Source organism: Petromyzon marinus, chromosome 31, assembly GCF_048934315.1.
Source record: "Petromyzon marinus isolate PM22_M1 ecotype Great Lakes invasive population chromosome 31, UKy_Petmar_22M1.pri1.0, whole genome shotgun sequence".
NCBI lineage: Eukaryota > Metazoa > Chordata > Hyperoartia > Petromyzontiformes > Petromyzontidae > Petromyzon > Petromyzon marinus.
In genome coordinates this window covers 5,720,903-5,741,776 of record NC_133697.1, presented here as the reverse complement: position 1 = coordinate 5,741,776, position 20,874 = coordinate 5,720,903, and the positions used below count along the sequence as shown (strand labels likewise).

The 20,874-nt window shown below is 46.1% G+C and overlaps 1 protein-coding gene across 1 annotated transcript; it reads left to right on the top strand.

The window, feature by feature from the left end:
* The first annotated feature begins 9,420 nt into the window (after positions 1 to 9,420).
* POLR1G (RNA polymerase I subunit G) lies at positions 9,421 to 20,453 on the top strand. Its single transcript, XM_032964285.2, has 3 exons — positions 9,421 to 9,639; positions 14,426 to 14,570; positions 15,680 to 20,453. The coding sequence occupies exons 1-3, from the start codon at positions 9,579 to 9,581 to the stop codon at positions 17,187 to 17,189; spliced, it is 1,716 nt and encodes a 571-aa protein (XP_032820176.2). The 5' UTR covers positions 9,421 to 9,578; the 3' UTR covers positions 17,190 to 20,453.
* The last annotated feature ends 421 nt before the right edge of the window (positions 20,454 to 20,874 follow it).

Sequence of the window (20,874 nt, the reverse complement as noted above, 5' to 3'; positions counted from 1 at the left end):
TGGGGAGAACGTGCAAACTCCAAATATGCAACAGGCATCACGGTCAGCATCGAACCCTCGACCTCCTGCATACCAGGCGAGGCAGTTAACATATTGCCACAGCAGTTCAACAAACACATTCCTACTCTTTGGTTCTATTCGGTAAAGTCACGTAGGTAAAAAAAGTCACCTACGTGACTTTACCGAATAAAACCAAAGAGTATGGATCCTTGCAGTCACGAAAGAAAGCTTCAAATATAGAAACACATTCCTTTATTGTTATCACACTCGTTTACCCAGGAAAACCTCATTGAGTTTATTTTTCAGCAGATTGCTGCCATGTTTTCAGATCAGGCCAGGGGAGGGTGTAGTAGGTGTAGTAGGTTGCAATGTAAGTTTTCCAAATTTGGCAAAATTGAATGAATTTGGCAAAAATTGAATGACGTTGCGGAATGTTTAACGTCCACTGTGAAGCAGTGTAATGGGTAAAACTGAGTCGCAGACGTAGACTCGGAGGCAACACATTTATTCCACTCCAACACACGGGGTAACTTCCCCTTAACAGAATAACAACCTCCGGTGGTGACCACCAGGCTAACTACACTAGTTACCACGTGACTGGTGTAGTTAGCCAAATGGTGACCACCAGGCTAACTACACTAGTTACAACATAACTGCTACTACGGACCCGGACCAACAGCTTGGGTCTGGGTCCACGTGTTGGAGACTCGTTGAATGGAGAACGTAGACGAAGGGTTTCTTCCAGGATGAACTCCCACCCCGGTCCCTCTCGGGACCCGGCTTATATTCTCTGCGGCGTGGCTGGCTCCGCCCTTGGCCACGCCCACCTTCCAGAATCCCTCGGGAAGGATCTCAGTCCCAATCACGTGACCACCCCTAGCCCCCACTTGGGGTCCCTTTGTAGACTTAACTGGTCACGTGTCCTCCCGGGTCAACCAGAGTGTCATGGCCTCGAGTAACCTCATTCCTCGGCCGGCACTCACACACCCTGTCCTGTAGGGTCGGCACTGCACACAAAGCGTGGTGCCATATAGCGATATCATTCAGCGCTCACCGGGCCCCTCTAGGGCCGGTACTGCACCCAGCATGATTTACATCCAGTGATGTCACTACCGCAGTATTAACCAGGGCGGGCACTGGTTTCGAACCACACACCTTTACAACAATTGGAGAAGATGCTTCTGCTAGGCAGTATCACCGCCCAACAACTATGTCTATTTTGATTTAAAGCTTTCGTGACTGCAGTAATTCATATTCTTAGTTTTTTCGGTAAAGTCACGTTGAAGAGAAACAACAAAATAACAAAATATATATAAAACAATTAAAAAAAAAATTCTCACGACGTTTCGACCATAACTCAAACGGTCATCATTTGAGTTATGGTCGAAACGTCGTGAGAATTTTTTATTGTTTTATATATATTTTGTTATTTTGTTGTTTCTCTTCAACGTGACTTTACCGAAAAAACTAAGAATATGAACTATGTCTATGTTGTACTTCCTTCGCACCGTACGTAGCCAACCGTGCTAATCGGAGGTGATGTGACCTGAACACGCATTACTTCTCACAGGAAAACCTGAATTAAATTCCTCCTGTGTGCAGGAACTTGAATAAGAGGATCAAAAATGTTGTAAACGTAGCTATTACAATACTGTAATTGTTTTCAAAATAGCAATTTAGGGGTTCAGTGTGGTAAAGAACAATTGTTCTTGGCTACACATCACAATATATACGTATACGTTTGAATTCCAATTAGAAGCTGTTTAGCTGCGGAATGGAATACATTTTTCTATAAAAATGCCAGTGCAGGAAAATAGTACAGTTGCACTATTTGACTGAACTATGTTTTGTGGCAATTATAGGGATGCATTTGTGGTCAACCTTTTATTGAAAGGTATTAAATATATTTGCCGGATAATCAGACGTGCTTTTCATATTGCCACCCATGCATATTTAAACACCCACAGGGGTTTGATTCACAAATATTTGCTAACCTCATCTTATTTTTTTCCGATATCAGCGGTAACTTTGTACATAATTTTTTTTACTTAAGTGGTAGAGTTGGTCAGCGTGCTGAGCCGGCACGGCTGAAAGCCTGGGTTCAAATCCAGGGCTCAGCTGTAAGCCTGTGATTAAACCGCGTTCTTAAATGGAGTAACGAGCTGGTGGTCTCACATTGTTTGGAGACTGAAAATGTCTCAATTGTGGCGGTTAGGAAAGAGGGGGGTGAGGGGGAATGCAGAGAGATGGATGCTCGGAATTACACTGAGAGATGGAATGAGGAGCAAATGCATGGCATGGAGAACATGCACACGCTAAAGGAATACTTTGACTGTGAGAGAAAAGTAAGCGGTTCCAGGTAAATACCAATAATCGGCATAAGTCACACAGCATATTAAAATATGGCCGAGGGAGTTAAAACAAGGTCCTTGGATAGATAAATAATCTGCAAGCTCGCGGCGTTCAGTCATTATCCGAGCTACTCATAGGACAATTGGGACGCTGTTCAAAGTCGTGCAGTGGGTTAGAGGGCACTGAACAGAGGTCGCCTGTTGAATTTGATCAACTGGCGAGGCAGTTTAAACAACCGTGCCGGTGGCCCGAATCCAACGAGCAGTGTAAATGGGTGCAACCACGGTTTGTCAATCAGGAGGTGGCGTGTGGTGGGGTAAAGGGTGGGTCCTTCCATGGCTTTACAAAAACGTCCGGCCAGTGTGGGACCAATCGGCAAAACGTCCTCCGGGGGTTGAGGAGGGGGAGGGGGGGGGCGCTGTCTACAGATCCCCCCAGTGGAGGGTCCTTCCGCCAGCAGCGGTGTGAGCAAGCCAATGCAGTGGCTGCACTTTGACCTTTCTCATAGAAAGAACACGTCACACGCATTGCAGCTGCTCTGATGAATCGCGATAACGTTGCTGTGTTGGGGTAAGTTTGTTCCCGCGACGTGAGCGTGGGCTCAGCGTGCTGAGGCAGTTTCCATGATGCATGCCACACAGGGAGGGGGGGCTCTCCTTGCCCACAAGTACAAAGATCTCCCGTATAGCCTGAACAGACTGTTGGGGCAAGTGCTGTTCGCGAGTGGCACCTATGAAGGCTGGCACAGTGGCACACGAGGGGGTAGTTGGCCGAGACCACCACGCCGGGCCGCCTTCGTCTCCCCGGTGGTGATGCTTGCCCACAGCACCAGGCGGCGATGGACTGGGACAAAAATAAATCGGCCCAGGCATTTGTGAACACACCGGCCCAAATTCGTGCTAGGTTACAATCATTTATTAGGCCTATATTCTTTTAACGAACATTTTTTTCAAGGCTAATTCAACGTACTGTACACGTATATATAAAAAATGAACGTCCTTATCAGCACTTGTACGCAATGCAATATCGAAATAAAAAGGTTGACTCATTGAACAGGGCTTAACCTCGACTCGGTCTTTTTTAAGCGCAGTCACTTTCATAGCAACCGCTCATATGACACTCGTCGCCCGATACAACTTTAAAGGAGCAATCTGAAGGACAGAAGCATATTTGTCTTTCAAACGACGCGGCACGCACGCACCGACCAATACAATTTACACCCTTACTGCGCAAACATCCCAAAACGATCGTAGTGCACTGAAAAAAAAACCGTGTTTTCCCCAGTTTAAAGTTAGGCGACAAAGTGCCAACAAACTGGATCGTATTAGTTAGCTGTGTTGTCGTAATTTTGCCACGCGATCTCATTGGCCCATTTGGGCTGGTCCAAAACACAAACGGGCCGCAGGATGATGAAGAAACTTTGGGGCTGCCGAATATGGGAACTGAACGCCAACCGAGAGCGTCAACAAGCAATAAAGCGTCCACTTTAGAGGTCATAAAACATTTTAATAAAAACAAATCTATATTAAAAAGCAATTACCCCCCACACAGACCCTCGGAATGGACCGGCCCGCCGGGAATTTGCCCGGACGTGGGGGGGTCCTTTGGCCAGTCGAGATAATCGTCACCGTGAGCGGGAGTCGAACTTCGGCTCGCTGGCTTCGTGGCGCTGCGCGCTAACCGCTACACTGCGGCTCACCACAAAAAGGGGCGCGGACGAGACGCCTCCCCACCCCTTCTTAGCCCACAAGTCATACACCCCCCATCCCGCATAATCATCGTCAGCCATGCTCAATCCACTGCGGGACGAACGCTTCCCCCGAGCCGTCGCCACCTCCCACGAATCCTGCAATGGAATAATAGTCCACCCAGCACCTGGACGCGAATTTATTTCATCGCTCCATCTCCGTTGTGCACGAAGGGTCCATTCAGAAGCGTTTCATTCACCCGTGTAAAAAAAAAAAACTCCACACATACTGCGCACGTGAATGCAACGTTCAAGCTAAAGGCCTTCTCGGCCAGGATCGAACTCTAGTACACCGATTAGTTCCGCTGTGATGCTTGGAGTGATGGTTAAACATCGAGGGATGTTTCAAAGTGGTAAGTTTTTAATGTGGCCACGGACTGGCGTGAAATTCAGTTGTGGGGCGCATTTGGCCCATAGGCAGTCGGTTCCTCATTAGGGGCCATCCATAAATGACGTCACTCGATTTTGGACGATTTTTGACTCCCCTCCCCTTCGTCACACGACGTCACAAAAAGTCAGACCCCCCCTCAAATATGACGTCACAAAGCTCTGCCCCCCCCCCCCCAAATATATATAAAACATGCTTCAAATCGCTTTAAACTATTGTCATTGTAGTGCGTATTTAATGTGGCGCTGCACTCTGATGTTGTAGGAGAAAACATGTATTAAAAAGTCTATTTAATTAAGTAGAACGTGTTGACTATATTTATTTAAAGTTGCGCATTTTGATGTGACGTCACATTTCTAAATCCCCCCCCCCCTTCGTCACACATCGTCCCAATGTCTGACCCCCCCCCCAGGTGCGTGACGTCATTTATGGACGGCCCCTTAGTGATGAAGGGGTTATCTCACACAACTCTGCCCTTCGGTGCAAATAGCAAAGGTTGGACATTATGTTGACAAATATGCACGTGGCGTTCAACCCCTTGCACGATACGATTCAGGAATTGATTATTTTTTGTATAATTCTCACCGTCTCGTTGGTATAGCTTCTCGTGTGTGCTGCTTTGTGCACGTAGCGTCGTACATAACGCTTTTTCGAGAGCCTGAGTCGAACCATTCGCGTGTAAATTGCGCCTTTCACAGGTGGCCAATTCTCGCGCGCGAATAGATGCTTGATTACACGCAACGTGTATAGAAGTTTGGAATACCGCTTCAATAAGGCCCTGCGCACAGCTCAACCAATTACCCAGCACGCTGCACTTGAAAACAACCGCTCTTTGTAATAAGCCTTTTCGCCTGCGATCAAATCGTCCGGAATGCACCCAACCCGCACCTGTCAAGTCACGGAAAGCTCAGCAAAGTTGAGCTCGGACACTGCAACATTGGGATACCACCCGCGCTGCGTCGTGATACAGGCGTAAGAGGCTCTTAGGCAGTGCTCCCCGACAACCACCAATGGCCACTCACCGACACAGTGAAATGCGGTCGAAAGAATCTGCATGATCTTGCACGGCGTGGGGCGGTCTGTCACCCAGATTTGCCATGTTGCAAGGCGTTTCGAGTCACATCCGGCGCAGTAACTTGTCATTTCGTAGGATGTGGCTAGAATAGTCAGCAGTTTCATGTTGTTTGCTGCGCCGTCACCGTGGGATTATATGGGTTGGGCACAAGTTGCAATGACCACATCTTTCGTTCCTCATACTTTGGATATGTGGTGCAGTGTGTCGGACCAGATACAGCTCTTCCTTCTTTATTCTTTGTGCGGCGCTTCCAGTGGCGCAAGACACGAGATACGGACAGATAAACGCTTACGGATACATCAGCCGAGGCTGTGGCGTATCACCTCTACTCGTCAGAATAATAAATAATGATAACTTGTTGGTTGGATAGAGCGCCCTTCACGCCAGGACGTCTTAGAGCATTTACACGGCACGTTAATGCGTAATTAATTGCAAACATAACTTAAGAAAAGCTGGTTAAAAATAGCTTGACAGATTTGGGGAACAATAAATGCGGCAATAATATTGAGATGAAGAGGTAATGAGGGCTAGAGGAAACAGGGCAGTGAAAGGAGGGGACATTTGCGGAAAGAAGATAGGTTTGAGATTTGACAATGTTTGAATATACATTTGCATATATTTAAAATAAATCCAGACATTTTGCCCAGCGGAGACTTTTAGTCTCCAGACGTGGCTGTGCTGGGGAAGGCAGCCTAGTGGTGCGTAGGATTCCCGGTTATTTGCAATGCACATACTTCCTCAGCTTCGAGGTATGGTTCAGTGTGTAATGCCAGATATAAGGGTTCCTCTTCCAGTCTCGCAGCGTGCTATAGCATGATAGCGGGGAATACAAGATAATGACCATGTTTCAGGGTAGAGTTTTGTAAAGAGGCTATTTATATTATACATTTATAATCTAAATGTCATATAACATTACATGTGAGGGTGTGGGGGGGGAGTGGATTGCCTTCCTATTATTTTTAGACAGCTGTTGTAGGTCCAACGGCATTTTTGAGATGTATTCATACATGTAAATAAATAATTATGAATAATAGATGTACAGTTTTCATTTTATTTACATGCATTTAAAATATATATTATATTCCCTCTGCTAAAATAGTAAGAAAGTCGAACAGAGAAAACAGCATGTCATTTTAAATATTCTGCATATCTTCCACAAATCGTTCAACACTCTCCTCTAAGACATGGAGCCATGGCGTTCACAATATTCAAACAGCCGTTGAGAAGAGACTTAGAAGAGACATTAGATATCAGCAGAGTATCGATAAACGGATCACCTTGTAGAAGGAAAACGAATGTATATGCAATACATTTTATTTCCTGAATTGAGTTGACTATGTATTATAGTGGGAACAATTTCACTGGCCTGGTGGCTCAGCAGTGGAGACAGCAGCTCCCAATCGGAAGATTGCGAGTGCAAATCTTGGTTGTGGGATTCACTCAGCCCAGTATTCCTATCAGGTCTACAACATAATACAGCTTTGTTGGGAGGTTAATCAACGATGATTGCCATATGGATATAGGCTTACGCCCACCATAGGACAGTAGAATTTCTGCCAGTAGTTTCCTGGCACATTAAATATTTTGCTGGGTGTGCCACTTTGGTACACTACCACAGAAAATAATATCAGGATATTATAATAATCATGAAGAGAATGATTTACTGCTGCAAATCTCGCACACATTGAATGCATTGGTCGACTGAGAACTCAGGCGCGGAATCAAAGCTCAAAAGTCCCTTGTATTCCAGCCGGGACAGGTCAGCCCAAACATGTGAGAATGAACAAGTGAACCTATACAGGGGAGTCTGATCATGCGAGCCTAAACAAGTGAGCCTGGACAGGAGTGAGCCTGGACAGGTGAGAGCCTGGGAAGGTGAGCCTTGAATTGATATTCTTTGGGTCGTTCGGTTAAAGTCACGTAGATAGACGAACGCTTGTGTTGCAATCGAAACGTCGTAGTTTTTTTTTGTTATTTTCTTTGAACCTATCTACGTGACTTTACCGAAAGACCCAAAGAATATGAATTCCTGCAGTCACGAAAGCTTTAAGCCTTGAATTGATGTTTGAAGGTGGACGGTGCTTGGATGATGCTGCGCTCGTGTGGCAGTGGGAGAGAGAGAGTTCCAGACGGCTGTCGGTGCAGCTACGGAACAACGCCGCTCAGCCAGGATGGTCCTGGTTCTGGGTACGAATAAGCAGATCGGTATTCGTGTTCCGTAGCACGCGACGGTTTACCGTGTTCAGTGGAGTGAGAATAGTGGTGAAGTAGCTATTTTCAAAGGATGTATGATTAACTTCTTTCGCACTGTACATAACCAACCGTGCTATAATCGGAGGTGTTGGATCCCACGTTCATATTTAAAGCGCCTACTGTAAAACGTTATATACAGTATTGAAAATGTTTGTGTGTACGTCATGACATAGTTGTTTTGTGTCAGCTGATACCATGGACATCGTTGCAAAGGAAGATGTTCCATCGAAATGGATTATCCAAATGAAATATTTTAAATGTAAACAAAAATACATAAAATATAGATGTGGTATTTAATGTTCTGGATCTTTGCAGTCCCTTAATTTGCATGGCATGAAGTAAATGTAATGCCATCCCGAATCAGGGAGTCGAACCGATTGGTTGTCGGATATGGTTCGGGTTAACCTAAATTTTTTTTTTGATTTGAAGCTTTCGTGACTGCAGTGATTCATATTCTTGGTTCTTTCGGTAAAGTCAGGTTGAAGGGAAACAATCAAATAATAAAATATATATAAAACAATAAAATTATCACGACGTTTCGACTGTAACACAGTCATCATCAGGTGTGAAAAACCAACGGCAAGAAACATTTGAAAGAATTAATAAATACAAACCGCCACTTCTTTCAAATGCTTCTTGCCGTTGGGTTTTCACACCTGATGATGACTGTTTGTGTTACAGTCGAAACGTCGTGAGAATTTTATTGTTTTATATATATATTTCATTATTTTATTGTTTCCCTTCAACTTGACTTTACCGAAATAACTAAAACAATTACTTTTGAAACCTCTACGGTTCAAAATAGTCTTCAGTGGGTGGGTTACGGTTAACCATTTTCCAAAAAACAATAAGCGAATCCTATGTTTTTAATTGCGGAGTAAGCAACTTAATTACGGTTCGGTATTTGGTGGCAGCTCATAAAATGAGCGGTTCTTCCGGTTTTCGATTCGATTGTTGTACTGAGCTTCAATGCTTCCACATCTATGCCCCTTCTCATTCACCAACCCTGGTGAAAAATAACCCAGGTGATCTGTACCACGTGGGGTGGCCCTCATCCAGCAGTGGATTGAGAAGGGCTGCGTAATGTCCATGATTGACACGTGGGTAATTATGCACGCTCTGCCGCAAGGGGGAGACACCGGATTGATTCCACAATCTACTCTTGTTTCACGTTAAAAGCAATGAGAATCGATTCCCAACGTTTCACCACAACTGCTGCGCTAACTTTCGCAATTAATGAGTAATTATGGCTCCAGTCGTTATTGATCGTTTACTAACGATCATGAAAATATCGCGATAGTTCGCCAAACTTGTCGATTTCATGCGAGTTATAATGAATCGAGTGAGTAATTGAATTATTGTGAAAATCGGTTCCCATGAACATGCCAGGCGAGATTACGGGGTATCCCACTTCCGTTTCGTCCGTGCTAAACAATTACCTCCGTTTCAGTAGCTTTTGTTGTGAATCCAGATTATATTTATTCCCTATAAATAGAGTAATATGTGAGAAAAAAATAAAACAATTGTCTTTAAAATAAAAAAAACAATAGAATACAAATAGAGCTTCACAGTATTTCCACCCTCCCCATTCATCTTCAATGGTATCGCCCACCTTGTCCTTTGACCCCTACCGGTGGGTGTGGTCAAGGGTTGCGCGCGCCACGTGGTTCCGCACTCCACGTGGGGGAGGACTCCGCTCAGAGCTTCGCGTGGCCTTCGCGAGGCATTCGCGAGATCGAAAAAAAACAACTCCAGCGGAAAGGATGAGACGAGGATACAGTACCCGCAAAGTGTCCGACAGTAAGAACGAGCGAGCTGAGGGCGGTGAGTGTAAGAGCGGGGAGCGACGCACCGGAGTTTATGCGTTGTGTGTGGGTGCCCAGAATGATCATTTTCTGAGTCTCGGCGTGGGCAATACGTGCGTTGAGATAAATGCCAATGTCCTTCGTAAGAAGAGGGCTTTGTAAGAGACTTCGTGTAGTGTTGCTATTCTTGCGTTGAAGCGCATAACTACACGGTGGTCCAGCTATCTTATGACTTCATTTAATTCTCTAAAACTTTCTATTTTTTAAATATATCAATGGGGGTGAACAGAAATGAATAAGCAATGGAATTAATAGGGGGTCACGACACATCTGGACCAATCTGTACTTTAGTTTGCTATATCGTCCGTATTTTGGATCGCGCTATCTATGGCTTGTATTGAATGTTCCGGTGGGTAGAATTGTTTTGAGGTTAGGCCTGACACCTCTTAGTTTACAGAGAACCGGGACAGATCACGGGAAGATTAATATATCTCAATACCTAAAGATCGGCACTGGAGCCGGTAGGTTGTTCGTCAACGTTTCTGAACATCATTAAGGCGTTATATGATGACATGAAAGTGAGATTCAGTGTTGATGGGCAGCTCACGAAAAAAAAATACCAGCCAGACGTGTGGTGTAAAGCAAGGTTGCGTGCTTGGGCCAATCATCTGGCGGCTACGCAGCTGTTCTGTACAAACCTTGGCTACCTGTGAGGACGATGCATCAAGTTTCGTGCTGACAGTGGAGTTGTCAACCTCTCCAGACTGCCTGATGTTCATTATGCGGGACTGCATAGTTTACAGACGATAGTGCATTTGTGACGCCGTCTTGCACAGGCCCTTCGGAATATCATATATAGCTTCTCTCTGGGGTGTGTGCGGGCAGTTCGGATTAGAGTTCAGCAATAGAGGCGACGGTGATAAAAAAAAGGATCCTACAGTCCCATCATTGCAGAGGGAGATGAGTTATCAGCACTGTCACTGAAGACTGGATGTGGAACTGGACAACTTCCTTTAATAGTGCCGCCTTGGTGTTGGTCGTCTGTGCAAGAGGCTACGGTCATCTGATGATATTACTTCTCGGTGTACTCAGCAGTGGTTATATCTGCATTATTATATGGCGGTATGCAAGACGTCGTTGGTTCGATCCCGACCCTGGCGCCTGTATATTTGGAATTTGCACGATCTTCCCTCCACATGTAGAAACATGCTTTAGAGTATTTTCTGCCTTAACTTTCCACGTGACAAACCACTTAGATGCGCTATGATTTGCGGGCCAGGTCGCTCTGAATAATAGCGATATAAGCTCAGTGGGCCTTACCTGGTAAAATAAAACAGTTTAAGAAATAAACTATGTGTTGTCCGAGAACCAAATCTGGATGCTACGCATGTTCCAAAAGCGTCACTTGCGTTAACCGTAACGCACCCACTGAAGACTATTTTGAACCGTAGAGGTTTCAAAAGTTTGTCTTAGGTTAACCCGAACCATATCCGACAACCAACCGGTTCGACTCCCTGATTCGTGATGGCCTTCAATTTACTTAATGCCATGCAAATTAAGAGAGTGACCAACGATGAGGTTTACTGGACGGGACGGCCATGCTAAGTCCAAGACATTGAAACACTTCCGAGGAAAGCATCAGCTGCGATGGGCAGGACACTAGGATATCAGACTGGCGAACTCTACCAAGGCAGGCGTTCACAAAGTCGACCTTTCCATTCGTTAGAACGATACCCTGAATGAAAGAAAGCATGCACTAATGCACGGTGGTCTTCCTTTATCCCTGGTCGGGCAGGAAGTATCATCCCAGCATAGGGATCGGCTTGAGAGAAGCGGCGCGCCGCGTGGCTTGGGCGGCTGGATGTTGATAGCCGCTTTCGCTGCGTCCTGCAGAGACAAAAAAGACGTTTTTCTGCTTGGGACACAAAGACAACGGTTCCCCGTATAACCTTAACGGACTGTTGGGACAAGTGCTTTTAGCGAGCACCTATGGAGACCGGGCACGGCACACGGGGTGGTGGTGGTGGGTGGCCGGCACCACGCCGGGCCGCCTTTGTCTCCCTATTGGCGATGTTGACATACCGCACCGGGTAATTATTTGAGGCCGAGTCCCATGTCGACTTACCCCTGTGGGTAAAAAAAAAAAGTACCGTGTGTTTTAAAATAATAATGAACAAAAAATATAACAGACTTAACTCCGAGCTCCAAAGACAACCGTCGTCTTTGACTCTACGTGTAGGTCGTAGTAAAGATTGGAGAACAACACGATCTTTGCAACAGCGCATCATGGCCCGTAACGACAGCTACCTCCACTAGAGGTAGTCCCCGACTTACGATAGAGATTTCGTTACGATGACCCCATCGTATGTCGAAAATATCGTAAGTCGAAGATGGCCTAGCCTACCCAGGAGTCTTAAAGAATGGTGATAATTTAGCAAAACAGAGCAATTTACAGTACCGTAACTGTATAAACTATATACTGTATGTATTTATTAATTGCAATACCGTATTGCACAGTAAAATTTAAAGTAAAAAACAAGGTAAATTCTTAGCCTACCTATATGAACTGCAATTTCATGTAAAGTTTTTTTTCAGGAAACAATCCTATCTGCTATAAAAAAACTTTTAACATGCATTGAACGTATGTATCGTATCGTGGTAACCCTAAAATTAAATCGCTAAAGCTACGTATCATACATGCATTGAACGTATCGTAACGTATCATTCTACTGTACTCAACAAGATTGTGTCCGTCGTCTGCATACTTGAACGATGTTAGGTTGTTGATGGCTACATTAACTTAGTTGTCGGAAGAGGAGGATGGCGATGATAACGTTAGTCTCGTACCTCGTACGCTGCTGCGTTTGCCTGCCGCGTGAAATCAAAGATATTTTACATTTTTGTCATATCGCTATCGCCATCGTAAGATCGAAATATCGTAAGTCGGGGACTACCTGTAATATTTAATTTGTTTAAAAAAAATACGCTTTAATGAAATGTACCGTACTCGTAATGGAAGAACTCCACAACTCCAGGAAGAGGCCCCGAAGCTTGCCACAACGGAAGGGACCCTGGTGATTTACAGCCAGCGTGAGTTGAGCGTGGATAAATTAGACCCAAGGCGAAACATTACATGTAAAAAGAGATTGTTTGTAAAAAAATGTTTTTTTATTTTTATGATAGAATATAGTATTGTCATCAGTATGACATAAGTATAACAACTTTGCAGTCGATACCACATTGGGAAGTGGGTTAAAATTGAGTTACAATATTTGAGGATACGCCAACAACAACAGACAGTGAGTTAATAGAAAGCGTGTAAAAAAACAACCATGTTTAAAGCCCCGTGGTCAACAATGAATCTGCGTTGATGGTGTCATCTGAAGCTTCTTTCTACAATACGTTTCAAGTTCATTTCGTTTAATCGGGTGAGAAATTAGAAGACGTAAGATGGTCCCATTTGCAAGACTGACCCGAGCCACCGAACTGTAAATGAATAATAGAAAAAAATAAGTACAATGAAGCAAATATAAATCGGAGCAAACGCAAACAAATAGAGTGTCCCCCCCCCCTCCCCTTAGGACGAACCGCATCAGTAACCCGAGCCCAAACTTTAACTGAACAACTCTCGCGCTTAGTTAAGGGAAAGGTACGTGTAGAACCCTGTTCAATCCACTGTTGGATTGTCGCCGGGGCCTTATTTGACTAGCCTTCAGCACTGGTCAGTGTGGGTTGGGGGAGCCATAGACACGGGAACGTAGTACAGTAAAGCAAGGCATCTTGCTGCATTGCCCTCTACTGCCCGTAACGTAGCCTCACAGTAGACTACAGCGGTGTTTTTGGGATGGCGATCGACTATCCAAGCAGTATCCAGGCTCAAGCATGCTTAGCTTCCGAGATCGGACGCATCTCATGTTTATTTGAGAGTAGCCATGGTGCGTTTCAATTACTTGTGACTGCCAGCTGAAATTTAGTGATGGCGTGCAACGTCACACGTGTCTCGCCAGATAATTATTATCAGCAAGCATATTTTGGCCATGCGACGGGCAAAAATTGTTGCAGCACAGATATGTATTAAAAGCACCATGCACAACATTAATTTATAATACGAGCAGGAGGGTTGCCAGATGTCGCATCTCATCACGGCGCGAATGATTCTCACGAACAGCAAATTATGTTTATGTGCTGTTGCAAGACTTTGCACTGCATTTCTTACGACGACGTTTGTGCACAGATGGCAGCTGTCGGCAGAGGGCAGTGCAGCAGAGCGCACAAAAAAATTATTATACTTTGCCACGCACCCGACGTCCGTGCTCCCCACCTGTACCCACCCACATTGTCCAGCCTGGTCAAATAATTAGTCACCCGCACAGCACGGCCGTCTGGAACGCGCTTCCGATATTCGGAAGCTACTGGAGCTATGCAATTTTTAATTTAGATTTAAAACGAATTTCTTTCGAACTGCATGTTGTGTTTAATTTGATGTCCCTTCCCCCACACCTCCGATTAGCACGGTTGGCTACGTACGGTACGAAAGAAGTTCAACATACACAAAAAATTGTCCAGGTGAACTGTTGTAATAAATATAACAATAAGGGCTACTCAAGGGACATTATTGTTGTATGTGCGCAGCTGTACGAGCACAGTTTAATTAATTCTCGCTCGAGCCAACGATTGATACGGTGGAAAAGAAGTTCATCATACATCCATCCAGCGGTGGATTTACAAACGGCACGAAAGAGTGCAATGTGAGCATTGGCGATAGTGAATGTGTATTAACTCTGAAAATTTTACTTTGTTTACAGAAATCTCAAGCAATGTGTTTGAGTGCCCCCCGGATTTCGAGGAGGGTGCCTACATTCCACTCGGCGGTCTCACGGTAGAAAGTGCCAAGGCCTCCTCTACTGAAGTATGGCTTATCCAGGCACCGACAGACTTCTCTCCACAGTGGTAAGCATCAGCAATTTTCTTCTTAAGCATCTTTTCACTTGCTTTACATCTAGGTATTCATAATAGGGTTTTTTTTTGGGTTAGAGCGTGTAAATATAAATGTGTCACCTGATGATGCTAGTTGTAATCAACGGCTAAACGTCGTACTCGAATTGTAAATGTTGTGGGTTCACTCTCAAACACGCCGGTGTGCTGGACTAGTTATGAACTGGCATGTTTTGTTTACGTTACAAACCTTACAAATTGGCTCTGTCGGGTGGTGGTGGGTTTAACAACAGATTTATATTCACGTGATCTAACCCAGAAAAAATGTATATGAATATATATTGCCTTTGGGGTGTTTATTTTATTTTGTGATCTTATCACTAGCCTGCGTGCTTTCATTGGATTTTTACAGTTTTTGTTTCATTATGTATTTTTATATTTATACTTGTACTTCTGTACAGCACTTTCAGACCTCCAGTGCTTTACGAGTGTAGATTATCATTTTTAGTATTATTCTGTACAATGTAGCCACCCCCCCCCCGCTCCCCTCTACCCAGTGATTTTTTTGTATGAATCGGAGTTGGAATTCGATTCCAGAGGCATCGATTCTTTTTGGTCCCATTTTCAGTATTTCTTGTTCCGTCTTGTCTGTCCACTTGTCCACGCCGTTGACTTTATATTTACAATTGGCATGAACTGTGAGTAATCCATTCTAGGGGGCACTATTTAATGGGTCTTTCCAGTATGAGAATCGATTTTAATTGAGAAAAATGTGATGAGTGTTACACACTTAATAAGCTTCAGATAATCCTGGCATGGTTCCCATATTCAGGTTACTGCTACACATTTCAAAATGCACTTCCTTGCATGTGAATTCATATTGCAGACAATGTTATACCATAGCTTTAGTTATTTTCGCCGTTGCGCTTGTACAGCTCTGATATATTTTCAGGTTGTACCGCGTGTCGTTCACCGTGATGTCCGACGTCTCGCTTCGAAACCTTCAGTTCCTGAATGTCGCTGATGTCAAGCAGTGCAATGAACGTCGTGCTTTGTGATGAAAACTCAATCAATAGTTGCGGCCAATCAACAATTCAGAAAATTAATACAAACGTGTTTTCTAGTTTGGCAGGTATGATGATCCCGCTGGAGGGATTCGAACGCGTGACTTTGGACAAGGAGAACAAGCACTACAGAATCATGAGCAGCTGTCAAGGGATGCCCAAGACGGGCGTGGTGCTGCCTGTGGAGAAGGGAGGAGACAGGTTGCAGTGGGCTCCAGTGTTGAAGGGAATGATCTCCGTCACCGAGGAGGCGGTTGGGATGGCAAATGGCAGTGGAAAGATTCATCCGGTTCCTGTTCCTCCTCCGCCGCGCATCCCTGAGGGTCTCCGGCAGAGGTTTAAGCCCTTCGGATACAGCCAGCCAGCCGGCGCTCAGGGGCACATTGCGGACAGAAAAGAAACTACTCGGAAAAAAAGGAAATTGGCCGCCGGGCCTGAATTGGTGGTGAAGGATGAACCCAATCGGAGCAAACGGGCAAAGGGGGACAAAAAATCGCGTGAAAAATCTAGGGATGAGACTGTTCCGGCCGCACCACTCGCTGTGCAGGTGAAAGTGGAACCCGAGAAGGGCCACGGCAAGGCTCACGGCAGGAAAAAGAAAAACAGGGAGAAGAACCAGGAGGTGGCGGCTCCAGCGGTTGTGGACGGCAGCAATTTGGCGGTGCAGGTCAAAGAAGAGGGCGCGGAAGAACGTAACGGTAACGAGGCGAGTCCAGAAGCAGCAACGAGAAGCGGTGGAACCGAGTCGCCGTTGCTATGTCTGCAGGACGCGGTAGGAGAGAGCGAGGAGGGAGTGAAGGAGGAGGTTAAACCTAAGAAGAAGAAGAAGAAGAGCAAAAAGGATAGGAAGGAAGAGGCGCCACTGGCAGCTGTGGAGATAAGCGAATTGTCAGAAGGTGTGTGTGCAGCGGTAAAGATCGAGCAGGGATCGACTGAGTCTCGTTCCAGGAAAAAGAAGAAAAAGAGCAGAGACAAGGAGAAAACGGCCATGGGGGAGGGAGTTTGTGCAGCAGACTTGATCATAAACGAGGCCTATGACGGCGTAGAAGTGAAAACAGAGATGGAATCGTGGGATCTGATAAGGGAGGAGGCTGCCTCTCCCTCGGCGTATTCCTGCGTAGTTCCCAAGGTGGAAGCGGAGCAGAATGAGCCTTCCGTTCGGAGGAAGAAAAAGAAACGGCGAGATAAGGACGCGGACGATGCGGACGATGCGGGGGGAGAGGGGCACGTGGCTGCGGGGACGACGAGCAGCCGCAGCACGGTGGCGGGCGACGCAGGCGCGGCAGACGTCAAAGTGGCGGACATAGCCGTTGACGACACGGAGCTGTATCCGGTCAAACGAGAAGACGAGAAAGAGGCTCGGAAGAAAAAGCAGAAGAAGAAAAAGAAGGAAGAGGAGACGGAGAAGCACGTGGCGGTGAAGAGAGAGGAGCCGCCGAGCGATGCAGCCGCTGTGGATGAACACGCTTTGAGGAAAAGGTCTAAACACAAACAGTCGGAGGAGGAAATCCCAAATGCCGATGTCGGTGAACGTGCTCACAAGAAGACGAAGAAAAAGAAGAAAAAATGAGTGATCGTTTATTTCGTTAAATATTAATCATGTTTGACACCCGTAATAAAAGTGGATGTTATAATGACTTGTGTTAATGAATGACATTGCAGCCGCAGAGCTTAGATGCAGTGCATAACTTGGGCCGACTCAAACATCGTGTATAATAACATCTCAAGTTTATGTTTGTTCTTTTTTTTCCCCCCCAGGTTGTCATAAACCATTGTAATGAACCTGCCTCTACAAGTGCTGGCCATTTCGTCAATATTAATATGCCGCTAAAGCGTGCACTGTTAAAATGTCAACGTTTTATTTCACCTTCGAAATGTGAAGTTTTGCTGCCATTGTAAACATAAATGAAAGGTCTGCATGGACGGCTAGGGACTGGTACCTCCAGTTGAGCTTTAAGTTACATCTGCTCTGACCTTAACTTTAATGCTTTGCGCCATATGGCTGATGTCGGGGAAATCCAACAGGATCCTGAGCCCATTTCGCGACGTAAAACTGCACAAACGTGTCTTCTTGGTTCACCAGCAACACGGCGTCCGTGTTGATTTTGTTAACACGGCATAAGAGTTAGCGTGGGCCGAGCGGGCACGGCAGGCGTGTGGGGATGGTTCATTGTCCTGCTATTGTCCTACAAAAGAGCATGATGGTGACAGTTTAATCGGCCCGCGTCGATGGCCCGATTGATTGTAAGGGTGGCTCACGTATCACCACGAACAGCCACCGTTGCTGTCGCAGCGGCGGCGTTCCGTCTGCTCCAATGTCGACGCGCTTGCCACACCGCTCCGGGGACAAAAAAAAACAACGCAGAAAATCTCAAAGCGCGCGTTGTCGTGCGTCGATAAACATCTCTGCGTTTAATTGCTGCCCGAGATTTACGGACGCGACACGCGCATGGCCATCCGACCAACTGCCAGCACAAGGTTATGTTTTGCTTACGCGTGGTGCACACACGCGCACCGCTGTGATGGGGCTCGTTCGTTGGGGTTTGGGGTAGTACTCGTGGCTGCTTGGTTATAGCTGGGCTTGGCTAATGGGCCAGTTGGTCACTATCCACTAGGACCAGTGAAAGTGACTGGTTTTCGAGTTGGGATTAGGAGTAGGACCAGTCCTATTCACTGGTTAGCTCGTTGGTTACTGTTACGAGTATGGTTAGTACTAGTCGCTGGTTGACTACTTAGTGTTATGAGTAGAACTAGTATTAGTGTCTGGTTGGCTATTTGGTTATGATTGGAGTTGGACTACAATTGGTGGCTGTTTGATTTGGGATAGATGTAACATTTGCTTAACGAGTGCTTGCCCCTCTATGGCAGCGCATCACCTGGCATTGTCCCATTTTTCATTTCTGATATCCACAGGGGGGCCCTTGCCATGTGCACGCTCCGATGCCCAGACTCGTTTTAACGCCGACAGTGCAGACATTGGCTGGGCTGTCGCCTCTCCTCCCTGGAGGGGGGGGGGGGGAGCAGGTCATCCAAAGAGGTGTTCGTTCGCTTCGCCGGTTTAGATCCCTCCCTCGCCAGTTGCCTCGGGCAGCCAGTATCACATGTAGGTGGCCTTTTTTTCATTGGTGGGGGGGGGGGTGACTCTTTTTCCCCGCGTCGATGAACTTGAGCTCCCGGCAAAAGGAAACGGGGTCATCAGCACCTCCATCGTTGTACTCGCTCGTGCGTTTTGACGCACGCTCGGCGCGATTGTCGGCGAGGGAGGAAGAGTGATTGATGGACGGGGATTGGGTTTATATTTTATCAGATGAGAACTATAGGCAGGACAAAGGTGTAGCCCTGGGAGTATATTGCTCGCATCACTGCTGGTGGAAGGGCCTCCGCTAGAGGCAGCTCCAAGAGGGGTGCTCGTTTCGAAGGTTATTTGGCCTACTCTTTCACGCTGGCCAGAAGTCTAGAAAGAGGTTGGGGCACTCGCGCGTTACCCCACCCACACACGCGACCATGCGGATCGACAACCCCGGTGTAACCCGTTTATACTGCTGGGTCGACGTGGCGGTGGCGTGTAAGAAACCTGCACCATCGTTTGAGCTGCCGCGCCGGGAGATCGTACCGGCGACCTCCAACGGTGAAAGTCGTCCAGTGCGCTGACCGTCACCCTGCGGCAGTTTTCCGCCAATACGCGGCCCGTCTGTGACATCGTCTCAATGAAGCCTCGGCGTAGCCTTCCTGCATTAATGAAAAAGGTCGTTATCACGGTCAGCATCGTGATGACAGTGAATCTCATGAACGGTAATGTTCTTGTGAGTTTGCTATAAGCCGACAGCACCGCCAGTGGCACGAGTGATGCGTTCGCATTTGCATCATCACTTGCCACAAGCCAATTTAAGACAAAGCGCAGAGGCAGAGACCACACGAAAACATTACACGAAAATACACGCCCGTGAATTGAACAGGGCGTTGAGAGAAAGTGTGTGTGCGCTTGTATTTTTTCCCACACAACCGTTTTAAATATAATTACGGCTTACCTGTTCGGGGGGGAGGGGCGGTGGGGAGTGCCGGGCAACGCCTGTGAATTTTCTTTTAAAATTGAGCAATTTATAAGAAAAAGTGACGATTCATTTGTAATTCGACGAGGAGGGTAGGCAAGAGAGAGTGATAGAGAGAGACGCGTGTGCTGATCCTGAGAAATTACGAACACCGCCAAACAATTTTGTACTCTCAAAATCACGGTGCTCTGGTTGTGTTTGAGGTACAATTACCCTCGCGTTAACTCGCTCGTAGCGATTGATTGGGCCCATCATCATTAGAACGGTGTTTATCTCTTCCACACTTGCAAAACACACACTTGTGTTTCTTTGTATGAGCTCTCATCTGGGTATGTCGGTCACACGCGTATATATAGATAGACAACTCAACGCAATCATCAGTAACACTGGCCTAAAAAAATATAGATAATATAGGTAACGTTTCAGGAAATGGACCGCCTTCAAAGCACGCAAATTCACGTTTGTGAAATCTCGTGTACGTAAAAAAACTGCATGGTAGACAATGTGAAAGAAATGTGCTATGAAGGGCCATTGCCCGAAACGTCGCATATATGTATTTCATAAACTAGATTCGAAGCTTTCGTGACTGCAGGAATTACTCGTGTCTACGTTTTGTCTCAAAATTAGCAATCTTTGGAAGAACGTAATCAACCAGGTGGGGTGTTGACTGTTTTGTTGGCCGACTGTGTGTTGTATTGCATATTTCCAAGTTTACTAGGTTTGGATGATGGTCGCTTGTGTTGCAATCGAAACGTCGTATTCTATTAAATTTATTTCGATATGTATATTATCTTTTAAGGCCACAATGTTATTGTCGAATGTGCTAGGTTTTGTTTGGTTGCTCGTGCTTTCGTGCACCACTACCAACGCAGCAGGAACATCACCACTCCAGGAATGTTTTTGCTCTAGAAATCGGTTAAAGGTCTAGCCCTGCAATTTCCCGCTCACGTCCCTGCTGACAGAAGGGTCACACGGCTTGGGGTAGCTCAAGAGAACCCCTTCGGAGGGTATGTTGGCCTACTCTTCCACACTAGCCATACGCTTATAAATGGTCATGTACAGCCCCTTTCGAAACCACTGCTGGATGAAAACCTCCCCACGCCGTTTGACGGTCATGCGGTGGCTGCTTGATCACGCTTCACCACGCAGGTTGGAGCAAATTGGTGAGTTAGGAAGCGAATGAGAAGTCTGGTAGCCAAGCGTATT

Excerpts from the sequence above, each read along its gene's own strand:
- POLR1G (XM_032964285.2), top strand. The coding sequence starts at position 9,579 with ATGAGACGAGGATACAGTACCCGCAAAGTGTCCGACAGTAAGAACGAG. Across the intron at positions 9,640-14,425 it reads GAACGAGCGAGCTGAGGGCG|AAATCTCAAGCAATGTGTTT; the intron begins GTGAGTGTAAGA and ends CTTTGTTTACAG. Across the intron at positions 14,571-15,679 it reads ACAGACTTCTCTCCACAGTG|TTTGGCAGGTATGATGATCC; the intron begins GTAAGCATCAGC and ends CGTGTTTTCTAG.